Consider the following 19124-nt stretch of genomic DNA (forward strand, 5'->3'; position numbering starts at 1 on the left):
ACCTGAGACCCATCCAGATCATCTAGACCATCCATGCCCAGATCGGTGCCCACGACGAACGCCCAGAGGCGAAGGAGAACGGCCCAGCCCAACCAACCGCTGTAGCATGCCACCCCCGCCGTCGGAGGTGGTCGATTGTATTTCTCTGGGGTAATAGCGACGAGAGTCGTACGCCTCGCAACGGGACGTCGAAACTACCGAAATGAATGGCATGGTCCGGCGTCCAATTACCGGCATACGGACACCGTCCGTCAGTCCAGTCACATGGGCCATGCCATGTCCAAACCTCGGGCTGGGCTGGTCAGCTGGGTCATGGCTGGCTAGGTCAACAACACCAAGCCCCTCGACTCGCGGATAAGAGAGCGACAAGAGCCACCTTTTTTTTTCCAGGTGGGAAACACAACATTCGATGCTACGCTATTACACCACAAGAAGGAGCAGAAAGAGGAGAAGCCAGCTGAGAGAAAAAAGAAGAAAAAAAAGAGATAAGGAAAAGAGACAGGGAAAAAACCACTAACCGCGCGAATGCACCATGTGACTTGGGTTACTGCGCGTGTGTGATCCCATCATCTTCTCTCACTCGCCAATTCAAAGCGACGTCGAGTTGCTATTACCCCTCGGAAACTCCAAAAGGATCCACTTGATCACTCTCTTGCGTTTTCTCACTCAGGTTTCGCGCATCCCCGGCATCGCTTCTAAAGAGGAGCCGCCTCCCTCGGTTTTTTTTTTTTTTTTTTTTGGCTTCTGAGTTGCAGTTTTCTCCTTCTTTCTCTTCTCATTCCCAATCCCTCAGCGATTTCTCAACTGCTCTTGGTTGATCTCACTGGTTTATTAGCCAGCCGCCTTTACACTTTTCACGCCCCTCCCCCGCCACTATCGCACCTTGTTATCGCGTTATCGCGACGTCACACACCCACCAACACAGGCACAGCTTGGTTGCGCCCGCTCTCACTCTCGTCATCACGCCTCTTGCAGGAGATTCACTGGCCCTTGGCTCTCTTATCTCTCAATATCTTATCTTTATCCCCCTCGTCTCTCCTCTTTTTTTTCTTTTCCCTGTTCCTCGCAAACACGCACGCCCAAGACGAACGAGATGTCTGATTATCAGCCACCGTCTCCCCAAGCCAATGGCAACGGCAGTGTCTATGGCAGCGTCCAGGGCAGTTTCAACAACGGCGGGTTCAACAGCGGCGGGTTCAGCAATAGCAGCATCCTCAACGGCGGGTTCAGCAACGGCGGTTTCAACAATGGCAGTGTCAACAACGGCAGTGTCGTGAGCCCCAGTGTCGCCAATCGTAGCCGCCATGGCAGCCGCAGTAGCAATAGCTTTGGCCGCATCCAGACCGAAGCCGAGACCAAATATCCCGAGTCCCGCGTCCTTATCATCGGCACCGGAGGCACCATCTGCATGCAACAAACCCCCGATGGCCTCCAGCCAACTAGTAATTTCCTCGAAAATGCCATGGCCCCAAGGCCGTCGTTTAACGATTTTAGCCCCAAAGGTATTTCGACCCTACTTACTGTTTGTTCGCCAAGACAACCCCCATGCGCCTGACTTATCATGACATGAATCCATCATGACACTCCTCCCCTGCACCACCACTACCACCTTTAAACCACTACATACACGTCCTCAATCAAGTCGCCATCCTAACACAAACCACAGTAACTCTCCCCGCCTACCGCAATGGACAGCGCATCCACATTGACTCCCTTCGTACACCGCCTACCGCCTACGATCGCCACGTCCGCTATGGCATCCTCGAGTTCAACCCCCTCCTCGATTCCAGCTCCATCGAGGCCCACGACTGGGATGCCATGGCCATGGCCGTTCACGAAAACTACCACCTCTTTGACGGCTTCGTCATCCTCCACGGCACTGACTCGCTCGCTTACACTGCCTCTGCCCTCTCTTTCATGATGAACAGCCTCGGCAAGCCCGTCATCCTCACTGGTTCCCAGGCCCCCATCTTTTCTCTCCAGTCCGACGGCGTTGACAACCTCCTCGGATCCCTCATCATCGCCGGTACCTTTGTCATCCCCGAGGTCTGTCTCTTCTTCCACCACCGCCTCTACCGCGGCAACCGCAGCACCAAGGTCTCCGCCACAAACTTCGAGGCTTTTGACAGCCCCAATGCTGAGCCCCTCGCCACCGTCAATGGCCTCGGTATCACTGTCAACTGGCCCCTCGTCCAGCGACCAACCACCATCGCCAAGTTCAACATCTCCAAGGGCCTCGACACCACCCACGTCGCCTGTCTGCGCGTCTTCCCCGGTATCAAGCCCGAGATGATTGACTCTGTCCTTCACCTGCCCGACCTGCGCGGCCTCATCCTCGAGACCTTCGGCATGGGCAACATCCCTGGCGGCTCCGATGGGCAGCTGACCCGTGTCATCAAGGCCGCCGTCGCCCGCGGCATCGTCGTTGTGAACGTCAGCCAGTGTGTTAACGGCTTCGTCTCTCCTGTATACGGGCCAGGTACCCTCCTCGGCCGTGCCGGTGTCATCTTCGGTCTGGACCTCACCGCCGAAGCTGCCCTCACCAAGCTCTCCTATCTGCTTGCCCTCCCCGGCCTCACCCCCAAGGACATCAGTGACCAGCTCTCCCGCTCCCTTCGCGGCGAGATGACGGAGATCGCCCACCAGAGCTTCTCTCACCCTGCCGGCTCCCTCGACTTCGCCGCCGCCCACTTGACGCGTGATGAGATGGCCTTCAGCGCCCTGGGCTATGCCATCGAGAACGGCGAGCTGACCCTTGTCAAGGAGCTGCTGCAAGGCGAGGGCAGTCATATGCTCAAGCAGTCTGACTACGCCGGCAACACGGCCGTCCACCTCGCCGCCGTCGCCGGCAGCACCGAGATCCTCCTCGAACTACTGCACCGTGGCGCGAGCGTCCACGAGCGCAACAAGGCAAACAACTCTGCCCTCTTCGTCGCCGTCAAGTCCGGCAAAGAGCCTTGCGCCCAGCTTCTCCGTCTCGCTGGTGCGCACTTGTCCGTCGAGGAAAGGGAGTGTCTGCCTGGTGGCCGCGAGAGCCCAATGTGATGGGGCGTATATTTTGCATGCTAAAAGGATATAAGCGAACAGAACAGGACAAAAAGCGATAGAATGCCTTTGGATGATTATGAATTTGACAACATTTTTGGAGTTGGTTTAGTTGCATGGAGATATCTAGCGAATGGTCCTAGACAACGGGTTTGTCTCTGGTGGAAAATGGAAGTGCTTGACCTGTTTCCAGGTCCCGAAAGTTCAATAAACATCATACAATAAGAGCACTCCTCGCAGCACTTACACGTGATTCACTTCCCTTATTAACATCAAAGACGAAGACATCCTCTCTTCCCACTGAATTGTGGTCAAATGTAGAGTACGTTTGTCGACACGGCGGCAGTGATAAACCTACCCTACACTAGACGCATTTAATTATCATGGAGACTAAGAGAGGATTTTGCATTCTGGTGACAGGTTTGGTTTCCAGATACGTAGTAGTACTGTGAATGCAGTGACCAGGATGAGATAGCACATCATGATCAACGCTAGCTTAAATATCATACACGAATGAAGCTGTCGTCACAGTTTCTACATGATGCCCCAAAGCTTGGACAGCTCAACTGACATCGTGATTTGCAGAAGTAAGAGATAAATAAAGGCCTCACCCATGGTAGTTCTCCCCGTACGTCCCAGTTCAATGCCTGTGCTCGTCTTGTAACAAAACGAAGCCCCTGCCGCAAGTCCAAATCTCTTTCACAGCCATCCTTTGTCTTGTCTCATATGCGTTCCCGTTCCAATACCAAAGAAACGCCTGCGCCCGCGACGACGGCTATAGATACTTTACGATAGTGCTTTTGAAGTAGGCTGATATGCTAAACACCGAGGTCCAGGGCTGGGCTGGCACTGCCCTTCTTAATGCACGTCTCGCTCAGCGGCTTGCTGGCGAATCATTTAAGGAAAAGATCCCCAACGCCATTCCTCAGCGTCCTTGTTCTATCCACATGGTCAAGGCCGAGGTAGTCATCATCGGATTGTGCAACATTCCAAAGTTCATCTTCTGTTTCATCTGTCAGCCACACTCAAGCACTCTATGTATGCCAAGGCGATACTAACCATCATTGAGATATTGAGGCTTGGAGTAGTTGGCTCGTCGAACCACGGCAATCTTGATTTTCTCAAAGCTCTTGCCCTTGATTCCAGTTCGCTTTTCCAATCGCTTCTTCGTATCCGCAAATTTCTCGCCCTGGGTCATTTTAGTTTCTCAGACACGCAACCAATTAGGCGGATAACTCACCTCGATGAGGAGGAACTTGAACGGGACGCCGTGGACTCGGCTCACGTCGTTCTGGAAATGGAAGACCTGGATGAAGTTGCCATCCTCCGCTACTGCCTCGTCCTGCGGAACACGCTCGGCGTAGAGCTGAGTAAAATCGTTGAGGTTCATGACTGGGTGTTCTCGAACAGGTTCACGATAGAATCTGTTAGAGCTGGTCTCGTAAACCCGTATCCTGCCACCCTCATCCTCGCTCGAGATGTGCGCCTTTTTGATCAAAGCTTCGATCAAATCCTCGACTGTTCCGGTCTTGGGAACAAGCAAGTCGAACTGGTCCTAATCTCATAATCAGCAAAGTCGTCACAGTACAAAATGCGGGAATCTTTTACCTCCTTCGTGATTCCCTCGCTCAGCCAAGTCAGCTTGATGCTTTTCTTCGTGTCTAGCTCAGCCAAAGTGATCTCAAGGACTTCGAAATAAAAGGCGTCGCCTCGTTGACTTGAGCTAAGGCTGGTGGATCCCAGGGGGTTCAAGATTTGTCGCAGGGTAGGGTTTGCTCCACGCCTCACTGATGCCTTGGGGTTGTCGGTTGCCGAGCTGACCGTCCAGAATCGAATGTGTGTTGCGTCTACCTTGAGGTGAGCCCCAACCCGTTCCGCCAGAGTGTCGTACGTGATTTTAGAATTCAAAACTAGATCGAACGGGGGGTACAGGGCCGGATCGCATCGTGTAGTGTGAGGATGGAATCTCACTGTCCTCTTGTGCTCAAGGAAGTCGTAGTATTCGCGGGCATCCTCAAAGTGATCCGATGTGGTGACCCTGGGAGCTGTGAGTGAAATGGTCATTTGAGACATGGTGTTGACGTACGTCTCCAGTGGCTTGTCGCCTGAGCGCTTTTGTTGCTCGGATTTGCGCTCGCTAGATCGCTGGAAGCAAATAATGTCTCCATCCTGGAGCTCAGCAACCTTCAAAGACTGCTTCGACTTCAGGGGTTCGATCATTGTTGGTTTGATTTCCTAAGAAGAGTCAGGTTCTGTGATGTGCAAATACCATAAAATAGACTCACCTCCCACAAGAGAAGTTTCTCGTCGGCGGGTAACTTCTCTCCCCAGCCCATTCTCTTGGCGATTAACGGAACTAGCTCCTCCACCTTCTTCTCCTTCGCAATGTAGACATGGCCAACACCCCTCAGGGTCTGGGTCTCGTTGTCAAAGTGCTTCAGAAGGAGCAAGATGGTGTCGTTCTTGACGACAACGCCATTCGGTTGGCTTTGGTAGGACGGCCAGATTGGTTCGCCATTAGAGTTAACCTCGTCCGCCACTTCCGCCCACACCCGCAGACTGGTGTCTCGGTGTGCCGCCGAGCGAGCATATGTCTCCTCAACCGTAGGTCCTAGATCCATAATGGGTTGGTCGGGTCGGATAGTTTTGTTTTGTCGGTTGACCATGAGCCAAAGTCGCACCTTGCGCGGATCTTCGTTCATGTCACCGGCTACCTGGGTTACAAACTCCGCCATCGTCATGGCTCGACGGATTCGGTAGGACTTGGGAGCGGCAGGATCGACTTCCGGGTTGGCGTCAAAGAGGCAGAGATCGGTCCCGCCATAGCTTCGGAAGGACTTGTCAGTAATGACCTTTGCCATCATGTAGAGATGTGCCTCCCTCTGTTCCTTCCTCTTAGCTTCCCGAAGGGCGGTTTCCTCGTTGAAGCGTTCCTCTGTATTAAGTCAGCATTACCGTAGATGAGCGCGAAACAAAACCACTTACGGAGATGTTGGGGAATATCGTCCTGGTTGACAGGGTGAAGAATCTGGTCAACACGCGACTGGCGGATGTAAACCAACATGTATGCGCTGTTCTGGCGCATGATAGGGGCCTTCTTCTGGAGGGGCGCACGAGGGAAGCCATTCGAGGTTCGGTACTCGCCACCAAAGTTCTCCTCAAGCACTTCTCTCATGGTGGCCTTGGTAACCTTGTCATCGTCGTACTTATAGAACCAGCCGTCTTTTCCAGGCTTCAAGAATGCGTAGTAATGACCGGCATTCAAATCGCCGCTGTGAACGAGAACGCTGTGAAGCTGGTACATCCACGATCCGGACTTGTCGGAATCATCGGAGAGGTATGGTGCGGCATCAAATACGTCGGGGAACTCGTAGCGGTCGTTGATCTTCATCATCATATCGCGTTGGATATCGTACTCGAATCGTTTGAGCTGGAGGTGCAGCACATCGGGGAAGCTGGTGAAAATGACTCCCTTGTTGGCGTCTTGCAGCTTAAATTGATCACCTGCAAAGTATTGGTTCTCTCCATCCATCTTCTCGACCTGGATGTAGTCTTTGAAACTGTCGAGCAAGTTCGTGTTCCCGCTCACGTTGAGTTGAATATCCCAGAAGTCTTCGATGCGACTTGATTCGTAGTCGACGTTTATACAAGAGATGTAAGTCTTGATCTTTCCACTGAACATTTCAGGAAGGACAGTTTGCGACTTTGTGCCCTTCATCTTCTCCTCCATTCTCTCCATGAGCTTGCGGGACAGCTCTTGGACATCTTGTTGTTCAAAGATGTGTCGAGTTTCCCAACCAAAAGACTTAGTGAGCTCATTTGTTCCGACGGCCTGCTCGGATGTTTGCAACTGGTAAAAGAGTCGCTGTAGGGTATACGCGCTATTGTCCATGCCTTGATCATTTTCAGTGGGGATTTCATAGATGGCCTAGTGAGGTTAGCGGGGAAGTTGGCTAGATCTTGGGAACTGGGGATCATGCCTTTCGGAACGCGTTTGTGAAGTAGAGTGACTGGATGAGGGAGTTGAGGTAACAGGTGGCGCCTTGGTTCTTGAGCCCAACATAGCCCGTCTCTTTCTTGGAGTCGTAGTTGGCAAAGTTGTGCCACAGGACACCTGTCTCGTCCTCGACGAAACGAACGTAGGCAGTAATGTTGGCAGTGTCATCTTCGCAAAGAGGCCGGCTACCACCATCCCAAGGCACATTGAACATGCGTCGGTGCTCGACGAATCGGGTGAAGCCCCAGTCGCCCTCCTCCTTGGTGAACCTGTGGTGGGCAGCATGGTGGCAGTATAAGCTGGGGTCGTTCGGGTTCCAGAGGACGAGGGAGAACTGGAGGCAGCAGCTCCAGTTATCGGGGACGGCATCAGCGTCGAAGCCATGTTCGAGGTAAATGGAGCACTGATCGATGTTGTTGCCGTGGGGGAACAGCAAGATGCGCCTGTAGCGGGGAAGATGGGGGTCAGCGATGAACATGACATGGTTGAGGGGTGGCAGCATCGCGGGGGACGCACCAAGGGAATCCGTGGGCCTGGAAGACAGGGCCATGTTCCTTCTTGCCTAGACTGCGCCAGTTCTCGACTGTCCATGTGTGCTCGTAGTCGCCGAGGATCTTCGGCTCATCGACCAGCGGAGGCAAGACAAGCTCTTTCATCGCATCGTCTGATATTATCTGGAGTTAGCCGGGGGACGTCAGGCCAGGCGGCGGCGGAGGCCAGACGGCGATACGAGTGACGGGAACTGGAACGGGGACGGGTAGGGAGACGCACGATCGTTGGCCATCGGCAGGTCTTGCAGCTGGTCGGCCTCTTGGTCGAGAGTTTCTGGGATGATGGCGACGGGGTCCTTGTCAGGCTCATTGGCGACGCCGACGTAGTCGTCCGTGTCCATGACCATGTCGTTTGGGGAATTCACGTCGTGACTCTGGTGACGGAGAGAATTGTCAGTAGCTGGTTTGAAGCGAAAGCGAACGTGGAGCTCGAGAGGAGGCGAGCTTATGATGTCGGCATTTGAAGCGATGGAGCGTGGGTGGGAGTGGGGAGGGACGGGGTGTGTCGGTGGTGGGAGTCGACGGGATCAAGGCGAATTGGTGGGGGGGCGAATGATGCAGGAAACCGAGAGTGAGGGACTCGAGGCCGAGTTTCTGCAGGAGGGGAACTGTTCTCGGAGAAGAACTCGGTACTCACCATGTTGCTATGGCTGGCAGCAGCAGCAGCAACGGCGGCAGCTGGCTGTGGAGGGAGAGAAGGAGCGCAACGGAGGAAACGAGGCTGCAGACGGCTCGAAGATGGTCGATCTCACGAGATGTCGTCGAGAGCGGCGCGGGCGCGGTTGGAACGGGCGTCTCGGCAACGGCAGCACCAGCAGCGTTAGCGGTGGCCACAGCTCGACGGCCAAGTCGAAGAGTGATGCAACAAGGCAAGGCTGGGAAAAAAGAGTTGGAGAGAGAGGCCGGGTGACAAAGGCCCGGAGGGGAGGGCGAAGAGGAGGATGGACGGGGTGGAGGAGTGAGAATTGGAAGGATGGTCGGCCGCCGGATGGAGACAGACAATCCAACAAATTGCAACAAAGTCCCGGGTTCCAAGTTCCAGGTCTGAGTCTGAGTCTGAGCCGGAACTAAGGCGTCAGAGGTAGTAAGGGAGAATGAGAGTGGAGTGGAGGAAGAAGAAGCGTGCAGCCCGCCTTGCATCAATCAATCAATCAGGCACACCCGACAATCGTGGACGGAGCAGAGAGTTGTGCGAAACACAGCACAGCCCAGCCAGGCAGGCCCGCCAGGACTCTGGTGAGGCGACCGAGGCGGGGCTACGCGGGTACATGTGCGTCTGGTGTATCGACGCCCATCTGCCAAGTAGAGGTCTAACATGGTTCCCGCGCCTGAAGAGCGTCATCAGGTCACCCCGCCAATGACGTTGGGGCCTCGATTTCTTTGCTTGCCAGGTTATTATACCGGGCAACATCGCTCAGTAAGCTACGGCGGTCGCGGCACCACGATCTGCATCCGTACAAGGCATATCTCGTAGGCGATGAGGCTACTGGGGTGAATACGAAATGGCGGCGGTCGGAGATGGAGCCCTGTCATGCCGAATACTGTGCACCAGAGGGGAAGCATCAGACCTGGAGCTCACTCACGACGTTGGATGTATGTCCCTACGGCAGCAAAATACCTGGTTAAAGGGATGTCGCAGAGCTGGAACCAGTGCCTCGAACCAGGTGCCTCGAAGATGGGATACCCTGGTATGGATATTCACCTGGCTAGCCTTGTGGTTTTTTCCACTGCAGAAGAGCTACCGTATCGACTCGATAAATTGGCCCTGTTTTATGGACTAAAGCTAAGCTACCTATACAAGGCATAGATTTTCTAAATCATTTATTATCATTATGTATAAAAAATTCGGAAGGCAATAAGTGGGGGAAAGATTCAGGGCCAATTTACTGAGTCGATACAGTAGTCAACCGGAAGACTCAATTAATGCAGCTGCACCTTTCGGTAAATCATAATGACCCCTCACTCTGATGCCAGAACAACTCTTGAAATATTCGCTTTGCAGTAATATCATATCCCATAATGTGAACACACGCCCTGCAGCTGTAGTGTGCCCAGGGCGAACGGTCAAGCAACAGTCCTGGAAGCTGTCCGCCACCCAATATCGTCATCGACCATCGCCAACCAGACAGCAATGCGCCCCTCTCCGATCAGCCAGCCCTTTACCGCTAGCTGCAATACCTGGCCCAACTCGCCCTAAATCGCCGAGAAACTTGGCCACACCCACCACTGTGGCGCTATTGCTAATCGGGCGCCGCCCGCGAAACCGGCCGCTGCTGGCTGCCTCAGCTCTCTCCCAGGCGCCTCCAATAAGGCTTATCGGGCGGCCGGTATCGCGAATGTGGGGTAATTTTCTCCAGTCATTCCCCAAGCTTTCGGTCGTGTCCGAGGCGGCACATGCGTTTGCGGTCCCGGTGCTTTGCTCCCCGGTCTCCATCTGGACCCTTCCTTTCGGTGACTCTTCACTCGTCAAACTGCACGATTCTCTGTTTCAACTGTCGACGCGCCTAGGGAAATCGCACCGTCGAACTCCAGCTTGTGGACCGACTTGACCGGCTTCCGTTCTCGACTCGACACCAATCCGATCGCCGCTCCTCTCTCCCGCCGCCCTGGGCTGACGCCTCACTCTGCATGCGACCTCCTCCGTCATGACCTCCATCGCCCTGCGACCAAGCAGGCGATGTAGATTAACTAACTCGCGCGCCCTCCTCCTCCTCTCGTCCGCCCCGATATTACAACATCCCTCGAATCCCAGATGGCAACTGCGCCGCGCGAGCACTTTGAACAATCCAGCATGGCGTCCCGTCTCCATCCTTGACGAGTGAGGAGCTCTCCCTCCACCTGCAAGCTCCCTCCCGCTGCTAACCCGCGATCCTCCAGATGGGTCGCCAAAGAGGCTCGCCCCATCAGCCTCCGCCAGCTCATGGTCTTCGGCCGCTCCCTCACAGAATCGCGCCTCATCAGCTCGGCGAATTATGTCCGCTCCGAGCTTCCCACAAGGTGAGCCGACATCTCGGCCGGACGGATGCATCCCGCCATTGACCGCTGACAATGCAACCCTGCAGACTCGCCCACCGCATTCGGGACATGCAGCGCCTACCCTACGTCGTCGTCACGAACCCGCACATCAACGAAGTCTACAACTTGTACTACAATGCTTTTGATACATTTCGCAAGATCAAGGAGGTCAAAACACTCGAGGACAATGATAAGATGTGCAGCATCATCGGTCAGAACCTTAAAAGCCACTTGACCGTCATCCCTAAATTGGCCATGGGTATTCTCGAGTGCGGCGGATTGATGAACCCCAATGATTTGGACAAATTCATGAATACAATCTTGAGATCCGTACGTCTTTCCGCGTCAGGTCCCATCACCAAGTACTTACAAGCTCCGATAGCGCATCTCTCGGCGAGTCATTGCCGAGCAGCACCTCTCTCTCTCCGAGACCTTCAACTCCCCCCATTTCTCCCCCGGCACCAAACTCTCCGAAGCCGACTACATCGGCGAAGTCTTCATCAAATGCAACGCCAAGGACGTCGTCGAGCGCTGTTCCAAGGCCGTTATTGCCCTCGCCCGCTCCACCAATGGTCCCAACGTCGAGATCCCAGAGATCAAGGTTGACGGACACCTCGACGCCAGCTTCCCCTACATCCTCAGCCATCTCGAGTACATTGTCGGTGAACTTCTACGCAACTCGGTCCAGGCCGTCATCGAGCGTCACCAGAAGCATCCAGACCCAACGACCGCCGGTGTCCCGCCTCCGATCGAAATCACCATATGTGAGGCCTCGCAACACGTCATCATCCGCATCTGCGATCGCGGCGGCGGCATCCCTCGTGCTGAGCTCCCCTACCTCTGGTCATTTAGCAAGGGCCCCCAGAGTCAGAAGCGTCTCGAGAACCTCTCACACGTACCCCGAATGGCCGCCACCATGCAGGAGCTCCATGTCGAGGATGAGCTCGCCCGTGCCGACCTAAAGACACCCAACTACGAGAGCTCCCTCTCCTCTCTCACTAGCCGTCCGCCAAACTTGCGCCTTGGTATGGGCCTGCCCCTAAGCCGCGTATACGCCGAGTACTGGGCGGGCAGTCTTGAGCTACATAGCCTTGAGGGTTATGGAGTCGATGCTTTCTTGCAGATTTCAAAGTTGGGGAACAAGAATGAACAGCTTGCTACTCGGGCTAGCATGGACGCCGTTTAGCAGCCCAGGACTTTCGGTCCTTGGGGAATGGAATCATCAGAGGGGCTTCTGGAATAGCATACATCTCGGAGTGTTTGGGAATGAGACTTGGTTGGGGGTTCTTGGGCACTTTTCCTTTGGGTATAAGCATGGAGTTTCGTGAGCTATACTATACGTCACCACGGTAGTTGCTCTTTATTAAGGGTCAAATCTCATAGTTGGGCGATCTTAGCCGTCGTTGTACAACAAGCATCGCATCACATTACAAGGGCCAATTGGACAATCTTAAGCTGGTATCATGAAAGGTGGTGACTGAATTACATGGGGACTAAAAAGTGCCTAGCTGCGAGAAGGGCTCTAGTAAAAGGTGCAAATAAAAAAGGGCAAGACTATCAAAGCTTTCTCCATACGTCTTGTTTCGTTTCGGGGTCGTACTTCTGGTGCTTAGCTGCTGACGCAACCAAGGGGCGGAAAACGCGGACAAGATATTGGTATCATGACTCCACAGCCATAGCCATGGAGCCGTCCCAACGAGCCACACTCCCCGCTTCCTCCCTCGGAGACGGCGGGCAGGAATATCCATGAACGCGGGCCCCCGTCTCCTCCCTCCCCTTGTGGTATTCTTGGACCTTTCATTTTTTTCAACTCCAAACCCCGAACTGGAGCCACAGGTAAGAGAAATGACAAAACCACGACTGTCCAACTGCAATCGCAAAAGAACGTTGACCCTGCTCCGACCAGCTTAACGGCGGCCGTGGCTGCGGACAGCGCTGCCCTGCATAGACTCGAGTTCGGCCTCCAGCTGCTTGATCTGAGCATGGGTCTGCTCGAGGTCCTTGTTGAGACGGTCGCGCTCGGAGATGAGCTTCTGCTCCCATTGTCGGAAGCGCTGCTCCTCGATCTTGACCTGCTCGGTGAAGCGCTTGCGCAAAGCCTCCTCCTCCTCCTTGAACTTGGGGTTGTCGAGCTTTCGGGGACGGGCCTCGCCGAACTTGCGGGTCTCCATCTGCTGGGCGCGGTAGGCCTCATAGTGCAGCTCCTCGGTAGTGTGGATGAGATCGAGCATGTGGGTTCGGATCAGGATAGAGCGGAGCTTCTTGAAGTCGCAGTGGTCCTCGTTCTCGACCTCGGCAACACCCCAAGAGTACTGGCGACCCTTGACAATGCGACCATCGCTAGTCTTGACGTCCTTCTCGGAACCGATAACAGCGAAGGGCATAGCGTTCATCAGGCTGCGAGCGTGCTGGGCAGCGGCCTCGTCATCCTCCTCGATCGGGGGCTGGTAGATCTTGATGTTTTGGGCCTCGATGACAGAGACGATCTGAAGGGGGCGGTCAGCATTCTATTTAGGATAATGTCTTGCTTGTAGGAGCTTACTCTCTGCTTGAACTTGGCCAGATCAGCAGGGCTGAGGGTGTCAGCCTTGGCAATGACGGGGATCAGGTTGACGCGAGAGCAGAGCCTCTTCATGACCTCAATGTCGAGGGGCTTGAGGGTGTGGCCGGTGGGGCGGATGAAGTAGAGGCAGGCATGGACACGGAGGTCGATCTTGTCCTGGCGGCGGGGCTGCTGCTCCTGAAGCATGTAGGACTCGTGCTGGTCGTCGAGGAACTCGATGATGGGCATCCAGGAGTCGCGGTTGTTGACATAGTCGCCGAAACCGGGGGTGTCGATGACGGTCAGTCGGACTAGAGAAGGGAGGGTCGGTGAGCTACTGAACTAGACGATACGTCCAGGCGAAGGTGCCTTACCCTTGAAGAACTTCTCCTCGAGCTCAGCCTTGGTGATCTCGATCTCGACGGTCTTGTCGACCTGCTTCTGGTGGCGACGCTTGTGGTCGGCATAGTTCTTGATGGTGGTGGAGAACAGGGTGTTGATGAAGGTGGTCTTGCCGAGGCCAGACTCGCCAGCGACCTAGATTGCGCGGTCAGATTAACGGGATCAAATACAGCAGAGGCTCAGAATGCGTATTCAAAGCTTGCATCTCATCGCGATGGGGGCGTACCATAATGGTGAAGCCAGCACCGCGCTTCGCGACAATCTTGTGTCGCTGGTTGGGGAGATTGGCAATGCCAATCGGTGAGGCGCTCTCAGCAGCTGCGGAAGCCATCTTGGGCAGAGTTCACGGGATAAACGTTAAACGAGGAGGATATCGATCGAGACGGGTAGTCGGAGGCGAGATGCAGAGAATCGGCAAGCAGACGGAAGCAATGCAGGTTCGCGGCCGGCTGCAATGATGTCGAACGAGAACTAGGCGAGGTGGAGGTTTGGGAGCTCGTGCTTCAGGGGAACGAATTTCCTGCCCTTTCTTGGGATGAGGCGTCTTAGGGGGGGCTGGCCCGGGCGTACTTTGGTTGGCCAGTGCGACGCGGACCGTGAGTGGACAGTGCTTGATGGGGAGTGGACACGGGGCAGCTAGGGAGCCAGGGGAGGAGCCAAACACGCCAAACAACAGCAACTGCCAGCGACAAGCACAAGGGGGCAGGAGCCACAAGGGAGGAGGAGGTGTGGCCGTTTCCAAAGGGGAAAGAAAGACGGTCCCCTTTTCCCCAGGCCAATCACGGTCCATGCCGTCGCGTGAAGCCACACAATGCCACTTTCAACGGCAACCAGCCACAGGGGGAAGTCACCTCTTCCCTCTTTGGGGTTAGTCTCCATTTATCGCTTCCATTTGTTGGAATGAGTGCCGGATGTCGGAGTAATTATCTGCCGGCGCCTTGCTATCGCAGAGACTCCACCAAAAAAATCAGTCCTTATCGATAAGCCCAGGTCGATTTTTTGGATGTTGCGACTTCAAGCAGTCTATCATGGCTATGACCTGCAGGTGACGACAATGAAGACCGACTTCAAGGTACGGCCCAACCTCCTGGATGCTCTCCTACTCAATTTCTATGCTATGGCGCATGTGCTAACTTCACCGCCGTAGTTCTCGAACTTGCTTGGCACTGTCTACTGCCAGGGCAACCTGCTCTACAGCCCCGATGGCACCCATCTCTTCTCGCCTGTCGGCAACAGAGTGACTGTCTTTAACCTTGTAGAGTACGTGCGCCTTGCCTGGGATGCTACTCTACAGCATCGAATACACACCGTTTCCATGACTAACTTGAGTGTTGCGCAGAAACAAGTCGTATACACTTCCGTTCGCGCACCGCAAGAACATTGCCCGGATCGGCCTCACACCCCGCGGCAACCTCCTGCTCTCAATTGACGAAGATGGCCATGCGATTCTGACCAATGTGCCTCGGCGCATCTCGATCTACCACTTCTCGTTTCGTGCGCAGGTCACAGCGCTCGCCTTCTCGCCTTCTGGCCGCCACTTCGCTGTTGGCCTAGGCCGGAAGATCGAGGTCTGGCATGTCCCTTCCACCCCCGACGCTTCTACCGAGGGCGAGCTCGAATTCGCGCCTTTTGTTCGATATCACACACACACCGGCCATTTCGACAATGTCCAGCACATCGAGTGGTCTAGCGACTCACGCTTCTTCCTCACCAGTTCCAAGGATTTGACGGCCCGGATATGGAGCTTGGATCCCGAAGAGGGTTTCACGCCCACAGTCCTCTCGGGACACAAGCAGGCTATTATCGGTGCTTGGTTTTCGGCGAACCAGGAAACCATCTACACTGTTAGCAAGGATGGTGCTGTATTCGACTGGCAATACGTCAAGCCTATTAACCGGGTTGAGGAGGACGACCAAATGCGCGACGACGACGACGATTCCGACATGCGATGGCGCATCGTCCAGCGACATTACTTCATGCAAGGAAGCGCCCACGTACGATGTGCTGCGTTCCACCCCGAGACCAACCTCCTGGTAGCCGGCTTCTCCAACGGTCTTTTTGGACTCTACGAGATGCCTGACTTCAACAACATCCACAAGCTGAGCATCTCCCAGAATGATATCGACTTCGTCACTATCAACAAGAGCGGAGAGTGGCTTGCGTTTGGAGCATCTAAGCTAGGCCAGCTTCTGGTGTGGGAATGGCAGTCGGAGTCGTATATCCTCAAGCAACAGGGCCATTTCGACTCGATGAACTCCTTGGTCTACTCACCAGATGGCCAGCGGATCATCACCACTGCAGACGATGGCAAGATCAAAGTCTGGGACATCCAGTCAGGATTCTGCATTGTGACATTTACCGAGCACACTAGCGGCGTCACTGCCTGTGAGTTTGCCAAGAAGGGGAATGTCCTCTTTACATCTAGTCTTGACGGCTCCATCCGAGCCTGGGATCTCATCCGGTACCGAAACTTCCGAACATTCACTGCACCCACTAGACTCTCGTTCTCGTGTATGGCAGTTGACCCTAGTGGTGAGGTGGTTGCAGCTGGATCCCTCGACTCGTTCGATGTTCACATCTGGAGTGTCCAGACCGGCCAATTGCTCGACCAACTTTCAGGACACGAGGGTCCCGTCTCTTCTTTGGCGTTTGCGCCAAACGGCGACTCTCTCGTCAGCGGCAGTTGGGACCGAACCGCTCGTATCTGGTCCATCTTCAGCCGGACGCAGACGAGCGAGCCCCTTCAGCTCCAGGCCGACGTCCTTGACATGGCGATCCGACCGGATTCTCTGCAATTGGCAATTTCGACACTTGATGGACAGTTGACTTTCTGGTCAATGACGGATGCTGAGCAAGTGTCTGGACTAGATGGACGAAGAGACGTCTCTGGAGGACGAAAGATCACAGACCGAAGGACCGCAGCCAATGTTGCCGGAACAAAGAGCTTCAACACCATCCGATACAGCACCGACGGCAGCTGTCTCCTTGCGGGCGGCAACAGCAAGTACATCTGCTTGTACTCAGTGACTACTATGGTGCTGCTCAAGAAGTTCACCGTCAGCGTCAACCTCTCTCTCTCGGGAACCCAGGAGTTCCTCAACAACAAGCTTTTGACAGAGGCTGGTCCCCAGGGAGAGCTCGATGATCAGGAGGCATCTGACAGGGAAGACCGAGTTGACAGCTCCTTGCCTGGTTCGAAGCGTGGAGACCCTTCCGCAAGGAAGAAGATGCCCGAAGTTCGCGTGACTGGCATTGGTTTCTCACCAACTGGAACCGCCTTCTGTGCCGCCTCGACAGAGGGTCTTCTCATCTACAGCCTGGACAACGATCTCCAATTCGACCCCTTTGACTTGAACATGGAAATCACACCTGCGTCTACCCTCGCCGTCCTGGAAACCGACCGCGACTACCTCAAGGCCATCGTCATGGCCTTCCGCCTCAACGAAGCTGGTCTGATCAAGCGGGTATTCCAGGCCGTTCCGCCGGCCACGATCCCCTTGGTCGTTGGCGACCTGCCAACCATTTACGTCTCGCGCCTCCTGCGGTTTGTCGCAGCCCAGACGGAGGAGTCCCCCCACATCGAGTTCTGCCTCCTCTGGATCAAGGCCATAGTCGACAAGCACGGCGCCTGGCTGTCGGCGAACCGCGCCAAGGCAGATGTGGAGCTGCGCGTCGTCTCGCGCGCCGTGTCGAAGATGAGGGATGAGGTCAGGCGGCTGGCGGACGAGAACGTCTACATGGTGGACTATCTGCTGGGGCAAGCCCAGGACAAGAGCGAGAAGAAGGACGTCAAGACATTGGATGCGCCGGGCGGCAAGAACGCAGAGGTGAAAATGATTGATTTGGATGGAAAGGCTGAGTCTGAAAATGGTTCTGACGATGACGAGTGGATTGGATTAGACTAGACGGGCAGAGATGATTCAAAATACCCAAGCATTACCCAACAACCACAGTTACATTCCGTCCTTAATGATACACATCTGGTTTTTGGTTACTATCACGCAATCTTACACATGTGCCTTACTCCTTTGGAATTTCCTCCCATGCCTCCTCAAAGCCGCCCGCTCTCACCCACTTGACCTCCCAATGCTCATTTCCATCCAACAGCAGATACTGCGCCCTCACCCACGCATCGTCATCCGGGATCCGTATCCACGGCCGATCTTGGTACGGTTGCGATACGCGTTGCGCCAGCAGCAGCGCGCGGGAGAGCTTGACGGTGTGCCCGTCGTCGACGATGGTATGGATCCGGGGCAGCAGCTCTTCAGGCCTGGCGACGAGCGACGACGCGTCTTTGGGCGTGTAGTCGAAGAGCGAGTCCGCGTGCAGCGCCGGACAGCCGCGGGCGACGTATTGCAAGAGGTCCATGCGGATCTTGGATTCGAGGAGGCGGACTTTGACGGCGGTGGGTACCCAGGGGAGCTTGTTGAGGGTGAGGAAGAAGGGCGCGGATGTGACGTGGTGTCTACAGATGTAAGTCTTCATATGACCAAAGTAGAGAGTATGGGATGCCATACGTAAGGAAGAAGTCAAACTTGGGGACATGAGGAGGATGAAATGCTGCCGAAGCAACAACATACGCCGCCGTATGCAACATCTCTGCCGTGCGTTCCTCCAATTCTTCCGGCCTCACTTGAACCTGGCTCGCCAACTCAACCATTTCGTCAGGGGCGCGTTTCAGCACGCCGTCGTAGATGCGGTTGCGGTCCTCCCAGCGAGCGCTCGACGCAAGCTTCTGGTTCGGAGCGATTTGGGCGTAGAGGTCGATGATGGAACCCATCTGGTAAGAGTCTGGCCTGGCAGCGGCGTCGGCTTGAGAGCGGGTGAGGAACTCGTGCAGGCCGTTGTCGTGGATGGAGATTTGAGCGAGGCCCGAGGCGATGGTTGCTGGCTGTTCCCACTCGAGGCCGTACATGAGCTGGATTAAGGGGTGAAGCAGGCCTGTAAAAGCGTCAGCGTCCAAGGAGTCATAGTGAAGCGGTTTATCTGCGGATACCTCCAAACAGACGGCTTTGCATGTCGCGTCCCCGTTTATCGTCCTTGAAGAGATACTCCATGAGCACCGCCTCGCACCCCAGCTTCTCGATCTCGCCTTGGAAGAAGCGTAGGAACGACGCATACTGTCGTCCCTTGCCGACGTAGTCCTTGGCGGCATCCCAGTCTTTTGAAAGTTGGTCAACGACTTCGTCGCGAGGTTTCATAGCCTTCAGTTGGTATGAGTCGTTGGCGTCGTAGGCCTTCTGCAAGTCCTGGGCACTCGCCCCGGTGCCGTAGAGTGTGAGGAGGTGGTGGACGATCTAGATGCGACGTGAGTGGAAGGAGTCGTAGGGAAGCTGATGGGATGAGTGAAGCTTACGTGGTCATGATAACCATCGACGTTGAAGAAGACGTGGTGTGTCTAGACTGGAGTGTAAGTTGATGATGATGCTTATCGGCTCATCAGTGTGAACAAACCTCAAGATCCTTCTGAAGCAGCTCCGTGACCTTGGCCGCCTCCTCATTCCGCAGTTTCAGTCCCAACAACCCCGAATCCTTAGCTTCGACATCGATGCGAAACGGCGTAGCCATAGCA

General features: G+C 55.0%; 6 protein-coding genes across 6 annotated transcripts; 3 read left to right on the top strand and 3 right to left on the bottom strand.

The window, feature by feature from the left end:
* The first annotated feature begins 741 nt into the window (after nt 1–741).
* Nucleotides 742–3275, top strand: BGZ61DRAFT_444349 (asparaginase-domain-containing protein). The gene is made up of 2 exons (XM_046244964.1): nt 742–1502; nt 1667–3275. The coding sequence occupies exons 1-2, from the start codon at nt 1094–1096 to the stop codon at nt 3043–3045; spliced, it is 1788 nt and encodes a 595-aa protein (XP_046108131.1). The 5' UTR covers nt 742–1093; the 3' UTR covers nt 3046–3275.
* Nucleotides 3276–3938: 663 nt separating this feature from the next.
* Nucleotides 3939–8733, bottom strand: BGZ61DRAFT_491044 (putative ubiquitin hydrolase; the record flags this gene model as incomplete). The annotated part of the gene is made up of 11 exons (XM_046250392.1): nt 3939–4048; nt 4105–4234; nt 4286–4600; nt 4654–5083; nt 5132–5280; nt 5331–5980; nt 6031–6973; nt 7026–7485; nt 7559–7706; nt 7814–8037; nt 8231–8733. The coding sequence occupies 11 exons, from the start codon at nt 8731–8733 to the stop codon at nt 3939–3941; spliced, it is 4062 nt and encodes a 1353-aa protein (XP_046108132.1).
* Nucleotides 8734–10238: 1505 nt separating this feature from the next.
* On the top strand, nt 10239–11794 carry BGZ61DRAFT_474047 (branched-chain alpha-ketoacid dehydrogenase; the record flags this gene model as incomplete). The annotated part of the gene is made up of 4 exons (XM_046248530.1): nt 10239–10411; nt 10471–10590; nt 10656–10938; nt 10991–11794. 4 exons carry the CDS (start codon nt 10239–10241, stop codon nt 11792–11794), a joined length of 1380 nt encoding a protein of 459 aa, XP_046108133.1.
* Nucleotides 11795–12055: 261 nt separating this feature from the next.
* BGZ61DRAFT_444354 (Septin-domain-containing protein) lies at nt 12056–14266 on the bottom strand. Its single transcript, XM_046244965.1, has 4 exons — nt 13779–14266; nt 13525–13687; nt 13151–13461; nt 12056–13094 (listed from the first exon to the last, which is right to left on the bottom strand). Exons 1-4 carry the CDS (start codon nt 13881–13883, stop codon nt 12516–12518), a joined length of 1158 nt encoding a protein of 385 aa, XP_046108134.1. The 5' UTR covers nt 13884–14266; the 3' UTR covers nt 12056–12515.
* A 309-nt stretch (nt 14267–14575) lies between these two features.
* On the top strand, nt 14576–17571 carry BGZ61DRAFT_383461 (WD40-repeat-containing domain protein). The gene is made up of 3 exons (XM_046242685.1): nt 14576–14624; nt 14700–14812; nt 14892–17571. Exons 1-3 carry the CDS (start codon nt 14607–14609, stop codon nt 17455–17457), a joined length of 2697 nt encoding a protein of 898 aa, XP_046108135.1. The 5' UTR covers nt 14576–14606; the 3' UTR covers nt 17458–17571.
* Nucleotide 17572: 1 nt separating this feature from the next.
* Nucleotides 17573–19120, bottom strand: BGZ61DRAFT_344502 (uncharacterized protein; the record flags this gene model as incomplete). The annotated part of the gene is made up of 5 exons (XM_046239703.1): nt 17573–18017; nt 18070–18493; nt 18549–18849; nt 18909–18950; nt 19007–19120. 5 exons carry the CDS (start codon nt 19118–19120, stop codon nt 17573–17575), a joined length of 1326 nt encoding a protein of 441 aa, XP_046108136.1.
* Nucleotides 19121–19124: the final 4 nt, after the last annotated feature.

The sequence above is a fragment of the Ilyonectria robusta genome, assembly GCF_021365365.1.
Source record: "Ilyonectria robusta strain PMI_751 chromosome Unknown BGZ61scaffold_4, whole genome shotgun sequence".
Taxonomy (NCBI): Eukaryota; Fungi; Ascomycota; class Sordariomycetes; order Hypocreales; family Nectriaceae; genus Ilyonectria; species Ilyonectria robusta.